At 38.0% G+C, this 25,345-nt stretch overlaps 1 protein-coding gene across 1 annotated transcript in view; it reads left to right on the top strand.

Annotated features, from left to right (window-relative positions):
• LOC124615354 (rho guanine nucleotide exchange factor 18) overlaps window positions 1-25,345 on the top strand; it is a 591,378-nt gene that overhangs the window by 529,416 nt on the left and 36,617 nt on the right. The window contains exons 24-27 of the mRNA XM_047143164.1: window positions 1,321-1,501; window positions 11,286-11,413; window positions 15,814-16,010; window positions 16,870-17,077. Of these exons, the coding sequence (XP_046999120.1) occupies window positions 1,321-1,501; window positions 11,286-11,413; window positions 15,814-16,010; window positions 16,870-17,077 (714 nt within the window). The remainder of the gene's footprint in view (window positions 1-1,320; window positions 1,502-11,285; window positions 11,414-15,813; window positions 16,011-16,869; window positions 17,078-25,345) is intronic.

Consider the following 25,345-nt stretch of genomic DNA (forward strand, 5'->3'; position numbering starts at 1 on the left):
CCAGGCTAAAGCCAGCTATTCAAAGCAAATGCCGAGGATTGCTGTCAAAAGGTGTTGTGTTATTTCACGACACTGCCGATCTGCACACTGCTGCTCACACTGCAGAAACTGGATCATCCTCCATGTAGTCCTGATCTTGCCCCTTCTGACTGTCACTTGTTTGGCCCACTCAAACAGGCATTAAGGGGCCGTCGACTTGCCTCGTACAAAGCAGTGAAAGAAGCAGTAAAGAAGCAGTGCATTCCTGGTTTGCAGCTCAACGAAGAACCTTTTTTTATGAGAGCCTCAGGAAGCTTATACAACGCTGGACCAAGTGCATTGAAATGCAAGGAGACGTATGTCGAAAAATGATGTTCTTGTAAGTTTCCTATTTGATTACAATAAAAATTGTTAACTACTTTGTGGATAATAATTGACTTGCCTTCGTAGTTAGCTATATGTTTGAAAGGAACATAGACATTAAGGCAACTCATGTTATTAAATTTCCATTGGCAGCTTTGCTTAGATTTTATGACAATAATATGCATAACTAAAAAGCTATTGTAAAGTATAGGAGATCTTTATTGCTAGGCTTAAGGATATTGCTTCATTTATTAATTTAAAGGGAATCAAAACTTCTCCAGGATATTCTTTCAGGTCAGACTCTGGAGAGGGTTTTAAGAATCAAAGTATTTTATCAGATGTCAGGGAATTGCAAAAAGTGGTAATTTCCTTCCCTCTCTTCTTCCTTTTTGTATATCTGTAACAAGAACAGATACACGCAGAGGGCAGGGGTTGCAGGGGAGGGGGGGGGGGGGGGGGGCAGGCAATGTGTGTCATCATCCCCCCCCTCACCCCCCCCCCCCCCCCCATCCCCCCCCACATCCCCCGCCCCGTGTGCGCCACTGACAGCTCAAGAAAAGACAGAGGGAGAGTTTTCATTTTAAAATTAGTCTCAAAAAACCTATAAGGACATGTTTACCCTCCTGATCGTGTGCTCCTGCCCTCTCCTGAAAAAAATTCTGTATCCTCCCCTATCGGCCCACTTGTCCTGATTTAGATTTTTCATGGTTTGCTTAAATCACATAAGGTGAGTTCTGTAGTTTTTTTGTGAGTTCTGTAGTTTTTTTGTGAGTTCTGTAGTTTTTTTGTGAGTTCTGTAGTTTTTTTGTGAGTTCTGTAGTTTTTTTTGTGAGTTCTGTAGTTTTTTGTGAGTTCTGTACAGCTTTTATAAATAAATCTGTGTGACAGGTTACCTTCTGCCTGTAATAATTTTAGTGTTTTTTATTAATGTTATGTAACAATTGACAGGAAGTATGGAAGACGTTTTAATTGTTACAGGAAGTTAACCAACTGGCTAACTCACTTTGTGCTTCTGGAACAAACCTTTCTCGCAGTGTAAGCTCCGTTGGTGAACATCAGAGTGAGGCATATATTTCTCCAACGTTGCCAAAGAGAGCAGAAACGTTTGGAGGATTTGACAATGCAAACAAAGAACAACTGCCAATGGCAATAACAAAAGGTATAACATTTATATTGTTATTGTATACAGTTTTTATGTTTACTTTACAAAATAGGTATCATTCCTTCAAAAGTTACAAGAATCCAAAATATCCAGAAGCACATTTTTTTTAGATTTTTTTTTTTTTTTTTTTTTTTGCTTAAATATGTTTTATGATTATGATATTGCATCCAGGTTAAGCATTTGGCAATATTAAGATGACAGATAAAAATAAAACTTGACAGCAGGAAAAGGAATAAGATATAAGGGAGAAGGACTCAGTCTGAGTAACCCCGATGAAACTGAAGACAGTACTTATTTGGAGTATTGTAAGCTTGAAGAACACCATCCATGACAGTATGGCTTCAACTGTATGAAAGTGGAAAACAGAAATGAAACAGAACTTGTAAAACAAAATTCAAAATATTGGGAGAAGTGTGATTTCCTAAAATGAACAGTTTATAGGAGTACATGTTGGACAAGAGCAGGCCAGGGTGTATATGATGCGGGAAATCTGCGAAAAACCCAGGAATTTTTTCACCCGGGAGAGAACCGGAAAAACCCGGGAATTTTTTTAGAATTCTGAGAATTTTTCATTGTTTTAGTTTTCAGTTAAATTTTTGTAATTTTGACTGGTAAGAACCGATACTCTACCAAAGGATATTACTGTATCCCTGTACTGCAGAATAATACTTCAACAATAAAACATAAACGAGAGAAAAAAACGGAAATAACTTAAATTGCAAAGGAAAGACGCCATATACAACAATAACACACAGTGCTCATGCAAGCGTCTGCCAACAGCAAAATGTGTCAAAAGCTTTAGGAAGACTATGCAATGCTTCATGACCACAAATTGCCTCTGATGAACGTGAAGTCACAACTGTTTACATTAGATTCGTTTTAGCAGTTACGAGTGGGCTCATGCGCATGCGTGGATGAGTCGCGTGTAAGCAGTAGATTCTCTCACTTCTGGCTGCAGGAATGTGGCTGTTGGCTGTGCAAGCAGTCGTAGCAAGCAGCTAGATGCTACCGGGAAAAGGGAGTGCCAAATTCATATCATTTTGGGGAAAAAAACTTGTTTCACAAAGCTCCTAGCATCCAGTGCATGTTGGTCTGTCAATTTTTCATATGATTTTGAAACGCATCCTTATAGGTTTTGGAACATTTTTGAACACATTTTAAGTTGATTTCTGAATGAATTGTAAGTTGATTTTTGAATGTGTGCATAGTGCACGTGATGTGTCTATCAGGAGAATCCTTGTCGCATCTAGAAATAAACTTTCCGTAGACAAAAGGGGTTAGGGTTATATGAACTGTGCATAGTAAAGCCGAACAGATGAATGCCAATCACTGTCTGATTTGGTGGTTGACTGGGTTTGCAAATGTTCAGCATTGCTATAATTACTAGCGAAATCCATAGATTCAGACTATCAGAGTGGAAATAAATGACTACAGGAATAACAAGTGAGAAAGATTATGTATTATCTTCTTGTTTTATCCAAGAAAATGAAATTTTTACAGAAAAATTTTGGCCAGATCGCTACACTAGTAAGGACCAGTTGTACAGTCCCCGGCTAGCAGCCGCTTAAGTTCTATTTTGGAAGTAACGTAGAAAACATTTTGTACAAATATGTGACAACGCCTAACTGCAGAATAATCATGGGGTAACTAAATTGGTGATTCTGGCCAGGTTAGTGAAGTTAATCGGCGAACAAATTTTGACAACGGCAGGAATAGCTACAGAATTGGTGATGACAAGATTGTTAGTATGAGGAAGCAGAAGAAACGGAGACATCACACAAATTATGGAAGAATAAGATGATTCCAAATTTATATAAAAATCTTGTAATACTACTTTTTGATCACATGCTTGAGAAACTGGTGTGTATGAATGAAATGTGAAACTATTTCCTAACATAAAGCTTTTTGCTTGTAGTAGGCCTTCTAGGCATTTCATATTGGTACGTCGTGAATTATATTCCGTCGTGTTATAAAACTGACCATTTGTGCCAAAACAGTCTCGTTTATTTGGTGTGTGTTACAAAATTACTGCACTATTAGAAAGGCCTATTTTGTTTTATATAGCAGACAGTGACAGAATAGATGTAATCAGATCAAGAAACCATACCAGTCTTGGGTATTATTTGCATTAACAGCTTTATCAGTATTAGATAACAACATTTCGATTTTTCACGTAGCAAAATGTTTGACCAACTTTGATTAGGTAATAGATTTTTTTGAAGAAAGGAGAGTGTGCCATGTAAAGCTGTAGCAAGATAAGAGAGAAAAAAATGCTAGGAGCTAAGGATTGAAGAAATGTGTACTTTCTTGCTTGTCTCTTGACTTTATTGGTTTTATGTATCCTATATGTAATTTTAAATCTCCTATATTTAATTTTATGTCACACAAGACAGCAAGTTATTAGCTAATAGACAGTGAAGAGTGCAAATTTTCTGGAGAGTTTTTGTTCTCCCGATTACAAGTAATCCCATTCACTATTAATTGTGAGAAATTTGAAAGGCTGTCAAATGGGCAGACTCGGAGCAGGAGAGGCACCACAGGACATTTCAATTTCCACTGCCCTGTGTAAGTTTGATGGCATCCATTACAAAATATACATGTTTCAATTCCACAGAGCAAAATACAGTGACATGCTATAGAAGAATGCTGTATGAAGAGGCGTGGCACTGCACTTTGGCACACTTAAGACCAAATAACATGTCTTACATTTCCTTGGACATAAATGTTTTATGTTTCAGACTTCTCAGAAAGATTTGCGCTACAAGATGAACATATTTTTGAAAATTTGATTTTTTTTTACTATTGACCCAGTTCACAAATATTGTAGATCGGGGGCTGATGCGCAGGACAGTCTGAGTTATAGTGGCTAGTCTCCATGTGACCCGTGTTTACATTTAGTGATTTTGCTGTTTCCCCTTTGTTTACTCTCATGTCAAATGAAAACAAAATGGATATCTGTGGCCGGGAGCTGTGAAGCGAATTAAAATACATTCACATAATTACGGAAGGCCAAAATATGTTATTAGTTTCAGATTTTATTTTATTTCCACCTTTCTGACAGTCAAGCATTAATCGCCTTGCAGAACAATGAAGTTATTTTTGTCTGTTTGCTAAAGAAATTTAACTTTTATTAACCTTTTCCACAGGGACAGTCAATGTATTTGAAACAAAATGTTTAATTCCACAGTACTGGCTAGTTTCAGCTGTTTGCTGCATTTCAAGTGCATGTTTTCATCTTCTAGCGCATATGGCATTATGCCACAATAAAGAACCAAACATGATATAATACAGTACTGGTGCTCCAAGAAAATTTACATCCCGAGAACCACACTGAAAAGCTTAATATCAGGTCAAGGTCTACTTCATTGGGAATCTGGACATTCGAATGTGCGCTTTAAGTACGCAATTTAAATGTGCACATTTTAGTATGGTTCATAAAATACGATGCTCTTGCAGTATTCTCTGATGTCTTGTTTCTTTTATGACATAATGTATGATCTTCTAATGTTTTACACGTACGTACATATGGGCTTCCTACATAATGGTAGCTGTGCAAGCACTGTGTCGCCTGTTATCTGCGCTCTCTGGCAACTGCTGAAACGAACCTATTTCTAACAGGTCGCGGGAAAATATTGCGAATGATGGTTTGAAAAGCGGTACTTTCAAAGTACCTTTTATGTAAGTTGAATTATGTGCAAGAATGTACCATGAATTTCTTAAATCAAAGAGCGTTTGGCTCTCATTTAAAAATCAACTCTTTGATGATGAGCCATGTAGAAGAATTTCAAACCCTGAAGATCAGACATTTATGTCATTATTAAAAATTTTACTGGCACACTTGTGTGATATATCTTGAAGTGTAACACACACAAAAAAGATCAACATTATATGCGAAAGCTTAGCTTCTCATGCAGGTTATTAACCTTAGAGACCAATTTTATGTGTAGAAGCTTTGCTTTTTTTTGTGTAACAACACTATATATATTAATTTAAACTATTAACTTTCCCTGTTTGCGTGTTCATGCTACTTAACAGTGATGTTGCTTTTAGCTGACTACATTATGTGTCCTATGCTCTGAATATCGGCTGGCGAGATCATGTGACATGAGCTATGACTGTCTTACAAAAGCCCATTGCAATCTTGATTTCAATTATTCGGAAAGTAACATGCGGTGTTTGGTGGAATTCCGATGTTTAGTTTCGTAATACGAAAATACGCAGTGTACATGTTGCTGCACATCAAAGATATTTCCAAAACGTGTCTTTTTTTTCCCCTAAGTTTGGTTTTCTAAAGTGCTGGGAAATTCTATGGGGAAATTCTACGTCCGTGTATAAAACCATAACCATTCAAAGGATTGATAAGTTTTGCAGTTCTGGAGGAAAATATACTGTCACTTAACATGGAAAAAGTGTGCTTTCACCCGAGCGAAAGTGTATTTTTAACTCGGAAATCCAGGATAAATCTGGCAAATTATTTTCCTTGTCCGCATATACACCCTGCAGGCTCAAAGTGGATATGTCACTGCTGAGAGGCTCTTCATTATCAAATAGGAAACAAATTACTGAGGCCAAAGAAATTATATTCCTAGATAATGCACTGAGGTCACAAAAGTCGTGGGATACTTTTTAATATTGTGTTGGACTTCTTTTTGTCCAGCATAGTGCAGCAGCTGAACATGGCATGGAGTCAGCAGGCCATTGGAAGTCTGTTGCAAAAATATTGACCCATGCTGCCTGGATAGCTGTCCATAATTGTGAAAGTGTTGCCAGCCCAGGATTTTGTGCACAAACTGACCTCTCGATTATGTTTTATAAATGTTCAGTGGGTGGCTGGATCAGTTGCTCAAATTGTCCAGAATGTTCTTCATACCAGTCGCAAACAATTGTGCCCCAATGACATGGTGCATTGTCATCCATAAAAATTCCATCGTTGTAGGGGAACATGCTGTCCATTAAATGGCTGCAGATGGTCTCTGAGAAGCCAGAAGTAACTATCTACCATTGCTGATCAGTTCAGTTGGACCAAAGGACCCAGTATATTCCATGTTAACTCAGCCCACACCATTATGTAGCCACCACCAATATGCACAGTGCCTTGTTGACAACCTGGGTCTACGGCTTCATGGGCTCTGCATCACACTCAAACCCTACCATCAACACATCCAACAGAAATCAGGACTCGCCTTACCAAGCCACAGTTTTCCAGTCATCGTGAGTCCAACCGATATAGTCACAAGCCTAGGAGAGGAGCCGCAAGCAATGTCGTGCTGTTAGCAAAGGCATTCACATTGGTCATCTGCTGCCAAAGTGTGTTAATGCCAGATTTTGCCTGTACATCCCACATTAATTTCCATAGTTATTTCATGCAGTATTGCTTGTCCATTAGCACTGATAACTCTACACTAACGCCACTGCTCTTGGTCATTATGTGAAGACTGTCAGCCACTGCATTGTTCGTGGTGATGGGTAATCCCTGGAATTTGGTATTCTTAGCACACTCTTGACTCTGTGGATCTCAAAATATTGAATTCCCTAACAATTTCTGAAATGGGATGTCCAATGCATCTGGCTCCAATTACCATTCCGCATTGGAAGTTTGTTAATTCCCGTCACATGACTATAATCACATTAGAAAACTTTTCGCATGAATCACCAGAGTATAAATGACAGCTCTACCACTGCGCTGCCCTTTATGCCTTGTGAATGCAATACCATCACCATCTGTATATGTGCATATCACTGTTCCATTACTTTCGTCACCTCAGTGTAAGTATGAGGGGAATTTTAGCAAAAATTGCACCGGTTAATAAACAAATTTAGATTGAAATTTGAAACTTCCTGATCAGCAGAGTGAAAATCTCATTCTGGAAATTTAGATTCATTAGATGTACTCCAGCACACACTATTTATGCAATCAGCAGCCATTGAATCAAAGGTAGCAGGAGTGTAAATAAAAAATACAACTAAGTTCCTAGCTTTTGGAATTAGTAACGTAATGATCCTAAATACTTTTGAATGAAAGGAGACCACTCACTGAAAAGAAGAGGTGTTGCTAGGCACATCCAAAAAGAAGGAAATGTGGTAGCTTCAGAATAATCCTTTTTGAGCTAGAGTAACAAACACACACACACACACACACACACACACACACACACACACACCTACCTCTGTGCCCCTATATGATGCTAGCTGGCCAGCTGGACAAACAGTGTCAGTATTGTGGACAAACAGTGTCAGTATTGTGGACAAACAGTGTCAGTATTGTGGACAAACAGTGTCAGTATTTTGTTTCAGCAGCTGTGTCATGTGGGCTGGATAGAGGGAGAGGGAGGTGGAAGGCAGGGCGAGGGACTGAGGGTGTGCGCCCAACGACTTGGAGGGAGGCAGCCAGTTTGCCATCAAGGAATGCGAGGAGGGATGGGTGGCAGGTACACGAGCTAGGCATTTGATGCACAGTTGTCGGAGCTGGTGGGGAGCGATGGATGTTGAAGGTGACGTGGGGATGAGAATTGAGAGGGGGTGTCAGGACAGAGGAAGGAGAAACTGTTGGGTGGAGGATTTGAGGACAGTGAGTTACTGGAGATTGAGGCCGGGACAATTGTAGGAGTGGAGGGTGCGTTGTAAGGATAACTCCCATCTGCGTAGTTCAGAGAAGCTAGTGGCTGAGGGAAGTTTCCCGATGGTTCTGGCTGTGAAGCAGCCATTGAAATTGAGCATGTTGTGCTGAGGTGCATGTTATGTCACTCTGTGGTCAACCAAAGAACACAGTTGACCACCTAGTAGCACTATAAGCATCTGAGCACATCATGCTCAATTTCAATTTCTGTTTCAGAACCCAGGGCATCTGGATCCCTCCTTCCACTACCAAATTCTCCGAACTATATGGTTGGGTGTTATCCTTAAATCACATTCTCTGTTCTCCTAATCATCCTGGCCTCAATCTCTGGTAATCTCTGTCCCCACGCTCCTAGCCAACAGTTTCCCCTTCCTCTATCCTATCACCACCTCCCAATTCATGTATCATGTGTGCCCCGCACCCCACCTGCTTCAGAACCTGTGTATCACATGCCTAGTCCATGCACTTGCCAGCCCTTCCTCCCTGCATTCCTACCAGCAAACAGGCTGCCTGCCTCCAAGCCACTAGCCAACCCCAACCCCCACCCTCAGGAGTGTAACACTTTAGTGTATGGTTGTTTTAATTCCTAGACTGAGAAATGTACAACAGTTAGTCACTAATAATCTTTTATTGCCTCTTTATCAACCACTGTGTTGCTATCATCAGTGCTAAAAACATGCAAGAATACATTACAAAACATATTATAGTTATATAACCTTGTACAAGAGTAGATGAGACAGTAACATATCAGTAAGATGCAAGTCAAAGCATGTCACTTGCCTATACAAACGGCCGTTACTAAACATTTCATTGCCAACCAGCATGGATTTCAAAAACATGTGGAACCCAACTCACACTTTTCTCACATGAAATACTGAAAGCCTTTGATCAAGGCAACCAAGTAGATGCAGCATTTCTCGATTTCCAAAAATCATTTGACTCAGTACCGCACCCATGCTTGTTGTCAAAAGTATGATCATAGTGGGTATCAAATGAAATTTGTGACTGAATTGACTACTTTTTGGTGGGGAGGACACAACATTTTACCTTGGGTGGAGAGTAATCATCTGATGTAGAAGTAACTTCAGGTGTGCCCCAGGGAAGTGTGTTGGGACCCAAGTACTATCTGAGAGAAGCGCCATAGATATTCAGTCAGATCTTGGTAAGATTTCAACATGGTGCAGAGATTGGCAATTTGCTCTAAATGTTTCACAAAATGAAAAACTTTAGTATCCTATGACCATAGCGAGGGCTACTTGCTATGCTGTGACTATAATATCAGTGAGTCATTGTTGGAATTGGCCAGCTCATACAAACACCTGGGTGTAACACTTTGTAGGGATATGAAATGAAATGATAACATACTCGTAATTCCAGTCATGGGTAAAGCAGGTAATAGACTGGTTTATTGGTAGAAAACTGGGGTAGTGCGATCATTCTACAAAAGAGTTAGCTTTCAAATCACTCGTGATCCATCCTAGAATATTGTTCAGTTTTGTGGGAACCATACCAGATAGGGTTAACAGGAGATATTGATCATATACAGAGGAGGGCAGCATGAATGCACACAGGTTTGTTTAATCCGTGGGAGAGTGTCACAGAGATACTGAATGAAATGACCTGGCAGACTCTTAAAGACAGACGTAAACCATCCTGAGAAAGTTTGTTAACAAAGTTTCAAGAACCAGCTTTAAATGATTATTCTACAGATATACTACAACCCCTATGTATCGCTCATAGAGGGATCATGAGGATAAGACTAGAATAATTACTGCATGCACAAAGGCATTCAAACAATAATTCTTCTTGTGCTCCTATGTGAATGGAGTGAGAAGAAACTCTAATAACTGGTACAATGGGATGTACCCTCTACCAAGCACCTCATGGAGGTTTTCAGAGTGTAGATGTAGATTCCAGTTTTCAATGAGGCTGCAGTTTACAGTTATTACAAGACTAACCTCAGTTTACATCATAAAGCTGTGTGATTTTGATTAAAGAATTTAACAATATAATGAAAAGGTTGGTTGCTACTCACTATATAGCGGAGAAGGTGAGTTGAGGATAGGCACAACAAAAAGACTGTCACAAAATAAGTGTGCCGTCAACAAGGCCGTTGTCAAAAATAGATACCAGACACATACACACACAACACCACAGTCCTGGTGGAGCAGTTAGGTGCAGTCGGGGGGTTAGACAGAGAGAAGGGGAGAGAGGGGGTGGGGGGTGGGGGGGGGGGGACGAAAAAAGAGAGAAGTAAAAGGACTGGAGCATCGCCTGTACAGAGTCGGGAATTTGCTCAGTCATTTTTCAGATTGGTTTTAAAGAAATATATCTAAAAACACAAATGAGGTTATTCTGCTTTTGGAATATTAAGAGTAAGGAGGTGATTTTAATTCAAAAATTTCAGATTTCAGAATGACACTCAAAGATTTAACTCTTTATTAACACTTTTAGAACTACTTTCTTCAATTAATAGTCTATAGACTATCACTTTTTTTGTAATGGATGAGAAAGATTTAACAAGATAAGAAAAGAAAGATTGCCACTTACGATAAAGATAACATGCTAAGTTGGAGACAGGCACAATTAAAAAGCAGTTACACTTAAGCTTTTGGCCACAGCCCTCGTCGGAAAGAGAGAAACACACACCATTCATTCTCACAAGCAAGCACTTGTCACGCACACGACTGCCAAGCCCAGCAGCTCAGGCCAAAATTCATTCAGGCCCGAGCTACCAGACTTGGCGGTCATGTGTGTGTAAAGTGTGCTTGCTTGTGTGAATGAATATTGCGTATTTCTCTTCATCCGACATCGGCTGTGGCCGAAAACTTATGTGTATGTGTCTTTCAATTGTGCCTGTCTGCTACTTAGCATGTTACCTTTACAGTAAGCAGCAATCTATCATTTTGTACGTTGTTGATATTCCTACCTGGAGTTTTCATTGTTTAAAGTTTTGGTTCATAATATCATACAACTACTGTATAAGTAAGAATATACAGTGAACTACGTTTACTAGATTAGTTTTTCATTTTTATGACGTTTGAGATTTCTAAAATTTTACACTACCCAAAGTAGCTTGGGATAACCATGAAGAAAGTTAATTTACCAGAACAATTGTACATGTAATACACAATTTTAGTAGTGGCATGAACTATCTCTTTCTAGGTGTTGTGAGGAAACTGCAACAGAGAGAGAGCAGGGACCATTCAAACTATTCCACTCCAGTAATGACACCAGACTCGGAGTCCAGTCCAAGTTCAAAACAGGAAACAATGTCTCCAAAAGTCAGTCATGTAAGTGGTTAATTTTCTTTTCTTTTATTTCTTTCCACATTTTCCTTTCGTTCTTCTCTTTACTGGTATAGTCAACTATGAACAGAAGATAAGTTTGCTCTTTCTTTTTTTTTCTGAACCTTTTATTCTCTATCGGAAAAAGGAAATCTCACTTAAGAAAACCATAAGCTGACAAGAGAGTAGAGTGTCTGTGGGGAGGACTTACTTTCATGTGGCAAAACTCCAAGTACTGCTGATGGACATATTTAAAAGTAGAAAAAAAGCTATACCTAGCTTTCATAACTTTAGCTCCTCCCTAAGAAAGAAAGAGGGATAGGTTGGGGACTTTCGGAAAGGAAGGGCGGGCCATTCTGACCCTTATTGAGAGTGAACCTGCTTGCTGTGAGGGGCAAAGGAGGAAAAACTTCTAAAATATTTTTGTCAGTAAGCAAACAAGACATTTCCATTTGTTTGTTAGCTTCGTACTTGTGTGGAAGTGATTCCTGCATTGTCATCCAAAGAAACAGCCTAGTCTGGCAAATGTAACTTTGAGCACAAGCGATATATTCATCAAGTGATTTCTGAAGAACTCGTAAAATTACATTGTGCAAGTATAGTCCCTACGATGTAATAGCAGTAACAGGATGTAAATACAGTAAGATTTTGGTAATCTGGGATGCTTGGGGATCTTTCAGTGCTAGATTATCAAGTTGGTGGATTATCAAGTTTATTTTTAGAAACCTGTTTGAAAAAACTGATAATCATATAAATAAAATGGATTGTCTTACAGTATAACAAATTAAAAGCATATATTACTTTTCTGTAAAAACAAAACTGAATGAAAATTTGAACACTGTACTGTGCTGTTAAATCAGTTAAAGGCTCAAAGTTTTACAGAACTTCAGTAAATATAGATAAGGTTTTGTACACCATTGCACAATAAAATTACCGCCATTGATTTGAAAAATCAAGAACAAGGTAATTAATAAAAATTGTTACCAAGAATTTGGTGCACTTTAATTGGAATCATTGTCTTTAGGAATGACACAGATAACTGACATTGTTGAGAATGTGGAATACATCTGATTAATATCAGCCACTCTTGGTTTTGCTGAAATTTGTTTTGAATCATCCAGAACAATGCCTTGTTTTTCGGATTGAGCTGTTCTTGATAATCATTAATTTGTATGACATGCAGATTCATTACATCAGAAGCATTGTATTCTTGGCTCGTCTCACCAAATTTCACGAATTTGGTGACTCAGCCCAAGAGATATGAGTTGTAGGCATTTCTTCTTTGTGACTCTCAGTTTATGGTGGTGAGAGTTGAAACCAGTTCTTAATAGGCCTATCATACCATCAGCCAGCTCTTCTTCGACAGCTAAATTAATGTAAATGTCAAACATTTGTCAAATTCTTCTGCTGGAAACGCACTCAGTCCATTAGTGGGTGCAAAAGTTTTTGCTCATACAATTTCAGAGCAATCAGCTTCTGACTCGTCATTCACATTGCTTTCCATCTCAGTAGAAAACGATTACTGATGAGGTGCCACATAGAAGGGTTCTGACGGTTTGCTGAAGGCATCTGACTACTTGAAACCACACCAAACAATAAATATCGGAAATTTCTTTATGTATTCTGAACTGTTGGGTCTGCCGGATTATCACAGTCTTACTATAGTATGAATTACATAGGAAGGAATTTTCTTTACTAAAAGAAACTTTCTTGAAATTTCTTAAGGTCATCAAACATGACTGCAGATAATCTAACTTTGAGAAGGGAGATAGGTAAATTCAATATTCCTTTAGTTATGCTTGAATATGCAACTGTTTGTTGTTTTTGATTTTAGCATTTGTGTTAGCAATTTTTAATGCCAAATGATTTGAAAATTTGACTTCACAGTGTTCCACCACTTCGAAGTGTAATATGGGAAAGTATTTTTCATCAGATAAAGGTGCCTTCATAAGATGCTCAACTGGACTGAGATACTATATGCTTATAACACACTTTCTTTCTTATCATCCCAGATCAAAGTGCAATTGGGAAATCTATTTTTGATACCTGTGGATGTTAATGTTTAGAAATTCATCCATACCTGAAGAACATCAGTAAACAGAGCCTAGAGCTGTCATGCAGTCACATTTGCCTTGCTAAATGTCTGTTCTCAACGAGAGCATAAATTAACTGTTGATTGCTACAGAATAATCATGTTAGGTTTGTGACAATATTAATGATGCTCTACTTTTACAGATTGGCAAGTTTTTACTGCAACCGTTTCGTTGATCGCATTCAAAGATAATGATGATTATTATGCTATGGTTTTAGTATATTTTGATTTCATACTGATTCATACAAGCATGACTTGGTTCTGTTGAACCATCTATTTGTTGAGATGAAATTTTGTTATGTGGAATAGATCATGTTTCATCATGTTATTTTACTGTTCATATTGCTTGTGTAGCATACATTTGTAGTGCCGTATAATCCCAACTGAGTCACACTCCTCCTGGGGTCTGAGTAAGCTGCCATTTCCCAAAGTACCCCCCATTTCCTTCTCAAGAAAAATGTTATTAGTTATGAAAGCTTGGAATGCGTCATATATATTTCAGTTTGCTTATCAGTAATACTGAAATTTTGTCAGCTGAAGATAAATACTGATCACAAATTCTGTCTTGTGATTTTATAAAACACGTTGTTTGCCAATCATTGCAAGTATTCTTTTGAAATGTCGTAGCTTCTAGAGGAGATTTTCTTAGAATTGAAGCAAGTTCAGTGGTTACAATACATCAAGAGTGAATTCTACATATAATTTTTATTCATTTCATTTCATGTAATTCATACTACTTGCCTGTACAAAGAGTGAACCCAGAATATTGCATGGTGCAGCACCTGTTAAAAAAATGCTGAACACACTGACAACTGTATTCCCAAACTTACAAGGAGAGGTCCTCAGCGGTGGGATAGACTTTATTAAGGTCCCAGGTATCACACTCTGCAGCCATTCTCCTTGGTGGTCCCTCATTTACGATTCATCAACAACAAAAATTTCAGAATATCTTATGATGCTCTACAGCTTTGTAAAAGGAAAGTTTAACAGACTGGTTTTGCAATGAAACAGTTAAGGTACAGGCTTCACATGCAGAAGGTTGTGCGTTTGAATCTTCTCAGGTGCTCTGACATTTTTTTATTTTTAGATTTTTATCAAAATTACTTTGCTCATTTATTTTTATTCAAGTAATTGGGTTAATTGTTTTTTTTTTAATTTCTGTTCCTTTGTTACATCATTTTAATCAATGTATTAACTTTTTCAATTGCTCTCATTTTTTCTTCCTATTGTTTGTTTTCCACATGGAATCTCTGTACATGCGAATTTAATCCTTTTTCTTTGTATATCATAATACTGAAACATATGAAACTACTGATGTATCAGTTAAAAAACAAAGGATAAAATAATCTACTTATATTGGCTATGCAGTTGTATCAAAAATGATTTTTTTGTTACAAGCTAGACATTTTTTTATGGTAATAGTCATGCTTAAAATGCAAATCCTTATTGTGGTATGGACAAAGTAATGCAGATGGAGATTTAAATGAAAGAAGGGATTATAAAGTAAACAAAATTCAGGCAAAATGAAAAATTGAAAGAATGAATGCAATAATGAGGACAAAAATATAGGATAATAAAATGGAAGAAATTAAATTGAAATAAATAAATGAAAATAATTAAAATCTCATGAATAAAGATTCCAAGTGGAAAATGAATAACAGGAAGAAAAATTCAATGTGTTAGTTAAACTTCATATGCAGTAACGTATTATGTAATTTGCACCAAACGCAAAATCATAGCAACCACTATTTTTCATTGACACCTTTTTTGAATATAACAGTATTGTGAAAAGGAAAGTTGCTACTCACCATATAGTGGAGATGCTGAGATGCAGATAGGTGTAACAAAAAGACTATCACAAATATAACTTTTGGCAGAAGGCAAGCTTCAGAATTAGATGGCAAAAACACACAAACACAACCTCAGTTGCCAGAGACTGTGGTCATGTGTGTGAGTTGCGTTTGTTATATGGTGCTATATGGTGAGTAGCAACTTTCACTTTCACAATATCGTTATATCTATTCATTTTATGAGATCTGCAAATATTGCTATTCTTATCTATCCCAGAACCAACTAATTTTTATAGTCTTTGTAGAGGAGGTGGATGGAAACCAGAATAAGTGAACTGCTTTTGTCATGTCACCAACTACACTGTGATATTTTATTTTGAGCTTCAGTAATCTTGCTATTATCATCACATCATGTTGACGGTAGCTGGTACTTTTATTTCACATCATAGAGCACATGCATAGGCGATATGTGTGTGGTTATTATCCTTGTACATTTTGTAACGTTACTACCATTTGTGCCTTAGGATCAACCTCCATGGCGTTCTGCTGTTATGGCCACTATTCCACCTGTTGTTTTACCTTCAAATGTATGTGAAAATTCATGTGAAGTCCCTGCATTGTCCTCACTTGCACAAGATCAGCAGACAGTTGCAGTTCAGCTTTCTCACTACTTCTACAAACTGCTTTCCATTATCCATCACCAGATGACTACTATCAATAGGTAAGTACATGAAGAAACTGTGTGCATACTTATTGAAAGCTATTTGTATTGCAGACTGAAATGCTTAGCTTCATTCTCCTGCTTACTAGTTAAAGTTTAAAACCATGGTTCTTCTTGAACTGTCAACTTTTGTCCAAAATTAAAATTTGTTTATACATCATGATTGATCATGATGCGTAGAGGCTAATTTCAAGTGATGACAAACACATCAGCTCTTCTTAATAATGGGAAATATCATCTTCCATGAGTACAACAGTGCTTCTCTGACAGATTTGTGAGATGAAATCTTTCCCACAATTTGAACAGTGTGTTACTTACAGAACATGAAAATTAACAAATACCATATATTTGTGACAGAAACATAGCTCTCAGACTCAGTCTGTGAATTGGAAAGCCCTCTTAGGCTCAGTTAGTGAAACCTTTATCGCTAATGAACCCACAGCTCTGTGGCAAAGCCGCACATACACCAAAACCATGCAGAGTTTTGTTTTCTCGGCAAATCCAAGCAGACTTTAAAGACTTATTGCACTGGGAAAGCCTGTGAAGTCACAGTAATAAGAGTGAATACTATTATCAGCTTTTCTTTTCACAGATGCATGTGGTCTGCAAGGAAAATAAATATCTGTTTTAACATGAAATGAAATAGATTGTTGATTGCAATAGTTTTGTTAAAACTGTGCTTTTCTTTTTGGTTCAAACTTTCATCATTACCAGTAACTGAGAATAGACTGAAACAACAATTATTTAAAATAGTTATTTGAAATGCTAAATTGACGCATAAGCATTAATATCATTAAATGTTAGCTTTAACTCAACAATATTGGTCTGTCTTTCTGAGTACATATTTGAATTTTATTAGCTTGCAGGCTCAACTTTCAGCATGTAAGGTGCAGCTGACACAAGATGATACAAAGGACCGACGGCCAGTTTATAAACATAATCAGCAGTTGGAGGAGCTACGTAATTTACAAGACCGTCTTACACAAGAGAAAGAAGCATGGCAACGTGAAAAAGAAGCTGAGGAGAAAGAACTTGATGAAAAGAAGCAGGAGCTACTGAGATTGCAGGTTCGTTTTTAATTTACTTGAGTTGGAACCCATACAAATCTCACATCACAGAACTGTGCAATATGATGGGATACTGCAAAAACAACATTTTTACATAATTGAAGAAAAGACAAGAAAACTATATGATCTTCACCCAGAACAGCAAATGCACTGCCTCATTAGCCCTCATCAGCTCTTCATTGCTGCACGACTCAGGGCAGTGTGTACAGTGGTGCAGAGGATCCATTGTCTAGTCTTCTCTGCAGTCACAGTGTGTTTGTCCTTTGACACAATTGTCCTTGAATTTTCCAACACCTGCTTATAGCCTGTCCAGTAGTACATGGAAACAGTTAACACATGAAGACACAGTCAGTGGCTGACACTGAACTGGGGAAACTGCTTCGGGGATTTCAGTGTAGGTATTGATGGTTGGTGGTCTTGGAGTGGGCCTAATGATTTAGTTGAGCCTTTTTCTGTTCAACATTTGCCGCTACCGTACAATGTGTATCGGGTGATGCGGCACCTGTGAATCAATAAAGTTTGTGTATAGTGTCTGTTTCATGACATTCAGTCATCAGTCATGCAGTTTCATTCAGTGCTGTGTCCCCTGAGGCTATACCATAAAGGGCACACACACTGACCTTCAGAGAAATGGAGTGCCATTGTGAAGGTTCTGATGACTTGAGGTGGGGCTCCCCAGTTATTGCCAGTGAGTTTCTGTATGATGTTATTTTGGGTTGACACTTTCAGCTTGAAATGGAGACAATGTTTGCAGTACGTTACAGGTCTGTCTTAAAGTGACATCAAGGTATTTAGGTGTAAAGCAGTGTTTCAGACTCAGTTCCCTCCCAAATATTGTTTAGTTTTCTATTTGCTTATCTGTTTTGGAGGTGGAAAGCATTTTCTGAGGATTAGGTTTCAGATAGTTCTCACCATAACACTCAGTGAAAGTTACCTGTGTTGTCAGAACTTGTTCAGCTTCCTCAAACTTCTTTCCTTGAGTTGATGAAGCAAAGTCATCTGTGTATATTAAGCTTCTGCATGTGTTAAGCCTTGGTTTGTCGTTGGTGTGCATATTAAAGAGTACAGCGGACAGAACACTTCTTTGGAGTTTTGACACTGCCATAAATAAATTAATTTCATAATAGTTAAGTATCCAACCTCCCTCCCTTCCACAAATCATGGATCTTGCCATTTTTAAATTGCTGCATTTCAGGCACACTTTTAGTTGCAGTTACAACTTGAAAAAAATATTTATAATTCATTATGCAAATGGTATAGTCAACAGCTATGATAATACGAACATTTTAATTTATTTTTAACAGTTATTGAGAGGATAGGTTGCTACTTACTGTTACACATTAAACTTTCAGCCAAAGCATCCATCAGGAATGAAAAACACACATGCATTCACACAAACAAGCACACCTCACACACCCACATGACCACTGTCTCCGGCTGCTTAGGCCGAACTTGAGTCATGAGTCTCGCCTAAACAGCCAGAAGTAGTGGTCGTGTGTGTGTGTAGGTGTGCTTGCTTGTGTGAAAGCATGTTCCCCCCTCCCCCTGATGAAGCCTTTGGCTGAAAGTTTAAAGCGTGAAATCTATTTGTTGTGCCTGTCTGCAACTCGGTGTGTCATGTTTATGGTTAGCAGCAATCTATCCTTTCCATAACTGTTGATTTTCCAACCTGAACTTTCTATTGTTTAATGCATTATTTTTTTCCTTCACTTTACTTTCTCTTGATTATTTCATATAAGGACAGTAGTAATTTTCTTGAATAAATGTAAGACTATTACACTGAAGACATCCCCACACTAAAAGACAATGTTGATCGTTAATAACTAGTTGTGCAACAAATTGTCTGAATTCTGTGTTTGCTATAAATGTTCTTCATATATTAATTTGTGTTGCTAAAGTTTTGGAGCCAGAAATGGGGAAATGGCATAGGATTTATTTGAACCAGTTTCAACAAAAATGCATAAAATAATACTTGAGCTGAATTTGTACCATAGTTTTGTTCTTAAAGTGTACAATGTTTGCTTTCATAAATCAGAAACATCACATCAGTATATGACCACTTCACATAACTGTCCATTTCAGGATATTTCCAAACAATACTAGACATGCCACTGCATATTATGTACAAACTTCTGCATGTGATCAAAAAATACGTTGATTGCTTGTGTACGGACTCAAGCTGCATATCTCAACTTGTAGCAAATTAAAAACTGACCACAACACATTAGTGGAAACTGAAAAAGGTGACAGAACTATGAACTTGATGCAATGAAAGAGACACACAGCAGTAATTTTTAAAAAATTCAACTTGCTTGAATAAGGAAGAAAGGTTATTAATTTCTTTCAGAGCATACAATTTTCGAAATATTTGATTAGTGTACAGAAAACATATTAAGTGTAAAATTAAATAATTGCTAAAAAATGGAAGTTTTACATCTATTGCACAAGTTACTGACACACCGTTTACAATTACGACAATTTGGAGGTATGTGAAATTCATAGTGGAAAACACAATTGGTTATTAAATATGAAGTAGAATGTAAACTCACTTTTAAACACCTTATTGTAATATCATTTATAATTATAACAACATACAATAATGGAGGAAAAGATAGATTGCTACTTACTGTAAAGAAGACATGTCAAGTTGCAGACGGAATAATTAAGACACTCACATATCATCAGTAAGAGAGACACATATGCGCACCATACACACACACACACACACACACACACACACACACACACACACACACAAAGGGCAAGCACACCTCACACAGGCCAATTAAGACACTCACATATAGCTTTTGGCCACAGCCTTCGTCAGTAAGAGAGATACATATTCTGACCCGAGATGCTGGAGTTGGAGGTCATGTGTGCTTGCTTGTGTGTGTATATTTGTGATTGTGTGTGTGTGTGTGTGTGTGTGTGTGTGTGTGTGTGTGTGTGTGAGAGAGAGAGAGAGAGAGAGAGAGAGAGAGAGAGAGAGAGAGAGAGAGAGTGTGTCTGTCGTCTTCTGTCTTTTACTGACAGAGGCTGTGGTGAAAAGCTATAAGTGAGTGTCTTTTAATTGTCCTGTCTGCAACTTGACGTTTCTTCTTTTCAGTAAGTAGCACTGTGTCTTTACCTACATTGTTGATATTTGTATCTTTAGTTTCCATTGTTTAACAGTATACAGTGTAACTGGATAGATAAAAAATCTATGCTCCAATCGGTGACAGGAGAACACACACATAAAAGGTGTTACTTGGGCAAGCTTTCAGAGCCACTGGCTTCTTTTTCTGGCAGAAGGGTTGAAAGGAAAGGGAGAGTGGTGAAGGAAAAGGACTGGTGAGGTTTAGGAAAAGTGTAGTAGTTCGGAAAAGTCACCCAGAAGCGCAGGTCAGTCGAGACTTACCAGATGAATGAGAAGGAAAGACTGGTTGTAGGGCATTGCACCGGACAAGATTTGAAAACCTGAGAGCTTAAAGGCAGAAGATAGGGTAATATGCAATACAGAAATTACTGCTAAAACATTTTACACAGATTCATAAGACCAAAAAGTAAGTATATTTTATGTGATTGAGTTGGGGGGGGGGGGATGGCAAAAAATACACAGCTCAGGAAATGAAAGATGTGAAAAACTGAAAGGGGCTGAAGAAAGGAATAGTTCCTATGAAGAGCTGCTGTGACCAAAGAAATTAATGTAAATAAAGACCAGGTGGGTGGCGAGAACCAAGGACATGTAGCACCAATTCCCACCTGTGGAGTTCTGAGAAACTGGTATCTGGGAAAGACTGCAGATGGCATGAAGGGTGAAACAGGCACCAAGGTCATGACTGACATGTTGCAGTGCTGCTCTGCAATAGGATATTGTGTGTTGCCAGTATACACCCTCTGCCTGTGCCCATTCATCCTAACTGTTAACTCAATAACAGTCAAGCCAGTGTAAAATGCCAAAAAGTGTTTACACAACAAATGGTATTGGACATGTCATTTCACAGGTGGCTCTCCATATAGAAGTATATGTTTTGTCAGTCACAGGGCTGGTAGATGGTGGTAGGAGGGTGTATTGGGCAAGTCTTGCAGCAGAGACAGTCACAGGGGTAGGATCCATAGAGTAAGGAGATAGGTGCAGAAGGAGCATAGGGTCTGATAAGAATATTGGGTGCAGAAGGAGCATAGGGTGTGACAATATTGCAGAAATTGGTGGGGTGACAAAAAGCTATTCTAGGTGTGGAGAGCAAGATCTCGGACAGAGTGGACCTCATTTCAGGGCATGACTTTAGGAAGTCGTGGCCTTGTCGAAGTGGCTGATTAATAGATTCGAGACCAGGTTAATACTGAGTGACAAGTGGTGCATTCCGAAGCTGTTTTCTGGAGGAATCAGCAGTGTGTCATTCTCTATTGAGTCTGTAAATTGTTATTTGTAAATTTTACAGTGGAAAGGCAGCGTTTGTTCACTAATAGGTTAAACACCACATATACACAGCGTGTCACCTAAGACTAACACTCATTTTATTTCGAAATGAGGTTTTCGGCAAATGGTAGCACATTAAGAAGCACAGACTTTTGTTATGTAATAAAGTGTCTTGTATCGATCAAGATATTGAATCAAGTATGATTTTTCGGGCAGATAAAGTTTTTATTCATTTTTTTAATTAAATCTGCTGAAAGTGCTTGAATAGATAAGCAAAGTGATACAATGCTTGTTAATTTTGAGGTTGAAACTCTCCACAAAAGAAACTGAGGAAGATTCTAAAATTGAAAGGCAATTCCATCGGAATCATTTATTGTGCTGTAAACTGGTTCATGCAAGTCTGTGTTGTATCAAGCCTTTCAGCTATTGACTTGTCTGCCAGGTGATGCATACCTTTGAATGGGCATAGTGTACGACAGCATATCGTCCATTGTACTTTAATCTGTTCATCTCTCTCTCGAAGAGCGACTGGAAATGTTCTTTGCAGTTGATGGTAAATAATTTGAGCACATGCTCAAGAAAGTTGTAAAACTTGTATTTTGTTAAGGTTAAGTATTTTTTTGTAGGTGACATGTCATCATTCATTCTGAACAAAATGTTTAGTTTATTTAAAATGTATTCTGTCTAATTATAATTCCGTATAGTATCTATAGGCACATTTGTCTGACAGCAGTTATTCCATCAAGAAGCACTCAGGCGTCTCCAGGCAAAGATAGGTCAAGTAATTTTTTTTTTTTTTCTCCAAGTCTAAGAAAATTAATAAAGTAGTTTCTTTTTCTCCATGAACAGGGATAATTATCATTACAAAGTGTAGGATGGACAAAAATATGGAAACACCACAAACACAACACATTACCATGCCTAATACAGTATCAGAAAACTGTTGGCATTCAAAACAGCTCGGAAAGGATAATACAGTTCCTGTATGGTCTTCAGGGGAATCTGATACCATTCATCATGCAAAATAGTGGCAAGTTCAAGTAATAATGATGGAGGTAGATAGTGATCATGCACCTTTTGGGATATTCCCTTCTGAATTTTATAAATTTACAAAGGGGGGACTTCGTTCAATAGTTCCAATTCTGATGTGTATGCATCAGAAATTATGATTCACTAATATGGATTAGATATCTCCTCTCCAAATCTTCATTCCTCCTTTCATGGACTTGGTCTCTACACAGTTTGGCCTGTGTTGGAGAAGGAAATAGTGCTTATCTACATCAACTAGCTACCAAATAACAGAAGTCACTTTTTGAAGATGTGTATATATTCTTTCAACTCTTATGACTTCATAACATTGCATATACAACTGTCTGCAATTTCAATTTGTCAGTCACATTGCTTATTACAAATTTATAAACAGTTTAGCATCAGCTCACTGTCAGACGTCAGAACAAACTTATCATCTTCTCTTTCACAACATAATACATTGTCGTGATGTGTGCCTTTCCATGGAGCACAGTGTATCTCCAAGGCAGTGTTGCAGCTGCATGGAGTAATTGCCAAAGCCAGTTGTGGATGATGTGAGCTGTGTGAATAGGGGCCCTGTCATATTGGATCACAGCATCACCATTGGGGAACAAACATTGTACCATGAGATGGACCTGATCAGCCAGAATGATCACATAATCCTTGGCACTAATGTGACCTTGCATGGTAACCATGGTGCCCATGGAATACCACTACATGGCTGCACAAGTAATCACCAAATCTCTGCTATTTTCCACTCTTGGGGTCTAAGCTCAATCAGAAGTTGGAAGCAGTGTGAAACAAGACTCATATGATCAAATGGCGCTCTTTCATTGCTCCATAGTCCAGGTTTTATGGTTTTGACACAACATCTTCCTGTTAGGCATTTGCATCACTGATGAGAGGATTTGGAATCTAGCTTGCCATGCAATTCCCTGCTTCTGGAACTCCCTTTGCATTGTTTCAGTTCTGTAGTAACTTTTACAGTTGTCGTCCTCTTTATTTTTCATCACAATCTTCTCCAATGACCTTCCACAAGGATTACTGAATTCTCACTTTCATCCCCCTTGTGACTTAGCAGATGAGTTTTTTCTGCTTTCCCTGTATGCAATACATTGCCTCTTGAAACACTGAACACTTCATCTATCTAGGTTATGGAAGCACCCACCATACAATCACAAAATGTGCACGTATTCAAATTCACTTAGCTGTGACATAATGCACTCACAACCACACAGAATATGGTGCTGACAATGACTAACAATTGCAACATGTGACGGACTTTCCACCATGCCATTTGTAGTCAAAAATAACAGTGCAGCCCACAGACTTGGGTAGCGTCTGCACTTACGTTCAAGCGTGCATTTATCACAGTTTTTCTATATTTTAGTCCAGCCCCTGTATGAACAACTGGCATTTCTGTTTTGGCTTTGATAAGTAAGGAGCAATGGGGAGTGTTTAAATGGAAAACTGCCTGATGAAACTGTATTTGTTTCCACAAAAACCTGAGAATTTACAAGCATTTGAAATAGTTTTTGATAAGCCCCATATGATGCCCAGAAGCTAACATATGCCACAGTTCCATCTACAGAAGTTATAGCCCACCCTGCATCTATGTCATATAGGAAATGAAGTTTTATTTTAGTAGTGTGGGCCTGTCTTACTTCATATAATGATGGAGCTTGGCGTGAGAGCTCTGTTTGGCAGTGTTAACACTATGATAACTGACTCTGGTTCCATTGATTTCCAATTTTAGTTCATTTCCCAGAACCTTTTGCAAAATGTTTCAGTGCCAATATTAACAAGTGCTATATCACTATGTAGGATACTGACCTAGATCTCATAGACTCTCCTCAGTAACAACACTCGATCACCACAGAACTGAATGCTCAAATGAGTGTGGGATGGTTTCTGCTAAAAGATGTACACAACAGCTCAATCCAGTTTTCACTAACACGCATACATTCTTCACAAAGTCCCATTATTAATAATGGAGACCAGTTCGTCAACTAAAGAAAATTTTTTTTAGCACACCCGACAATTGCAGTGGTGAAGTTAATTATTCTATTGCGGCACAAAAACACAGTTCACACTAAAATGTCACAGTTTGCATTGAGCTCTGTCATGTAGTGATTTATTAGAAAAGGATTACACTTCAGTTGTTCATTTTATCCAGTACATAACAATAATCACCATGTCCATCATTCACTAGTTCTGATGACAATAATATTTCACAGTCTTGTTCATCACAACACAGTTCCATGAGAATGTTGCTTGATTTGGCTTATAGAAATCACACAAAAGTTATTAAAGTTCTTGCGTTTTGCAGTTTTCGGTGCGCATAGTTTCACATACTGAGCATACATAACAGTGGCATGTGTCAGCACCAAGAGTGTGCTTGAATGAGTTGTACTCGTGAGCTTTCTAACTGCGAAGTGACTATTTTGGTTGACATCCAACTGTTTAAAAACAGGCATAAGAATAAACTGTTATTTTGTTAATTACATTATGCTTTGAAAATTGGCTGCACTGGGTTTTACTGTTTTAGATGAAAACTATTGCGACTTTGATTTATAGAAAACATTGTTGGTCAGAAATTTAGTGAAATTCACAAACACTACTCTTCCTACACAATGTGAAACCCCTTGTTCATCTGTATGAGCACCGTGTTACAAATTAGGATAAATTACATGAAATTATTAATTAGTGAGTTAATTAATTAAAGCTGTATGTTCTACTATAGATAACAACAGTAGATAGTAAAAAATTAGACTGTTAACAGTGGTTATGACAAAATCTGCAATGGAATATGGGCTGCTTACAAACCTGAATGATAATCA

The sequence above is a fragment of the Schistocerca americana genome, chromosome 5 (assembly GCF_021461395.2).
Source record: "Schistocerca americana isolate TAMUIC-IGC-003095 chromosome 5, iqSchAmer2.1, whole genome shotgun sequence".
In the NCBI taxonomy this organism is placed as follows: domain Eukaryota; kingdom Metazoa; phylum Arthropoda; class Insecta; order Orthoptera; family Acrididae; genus Schistocerca; species Schistocerca americana.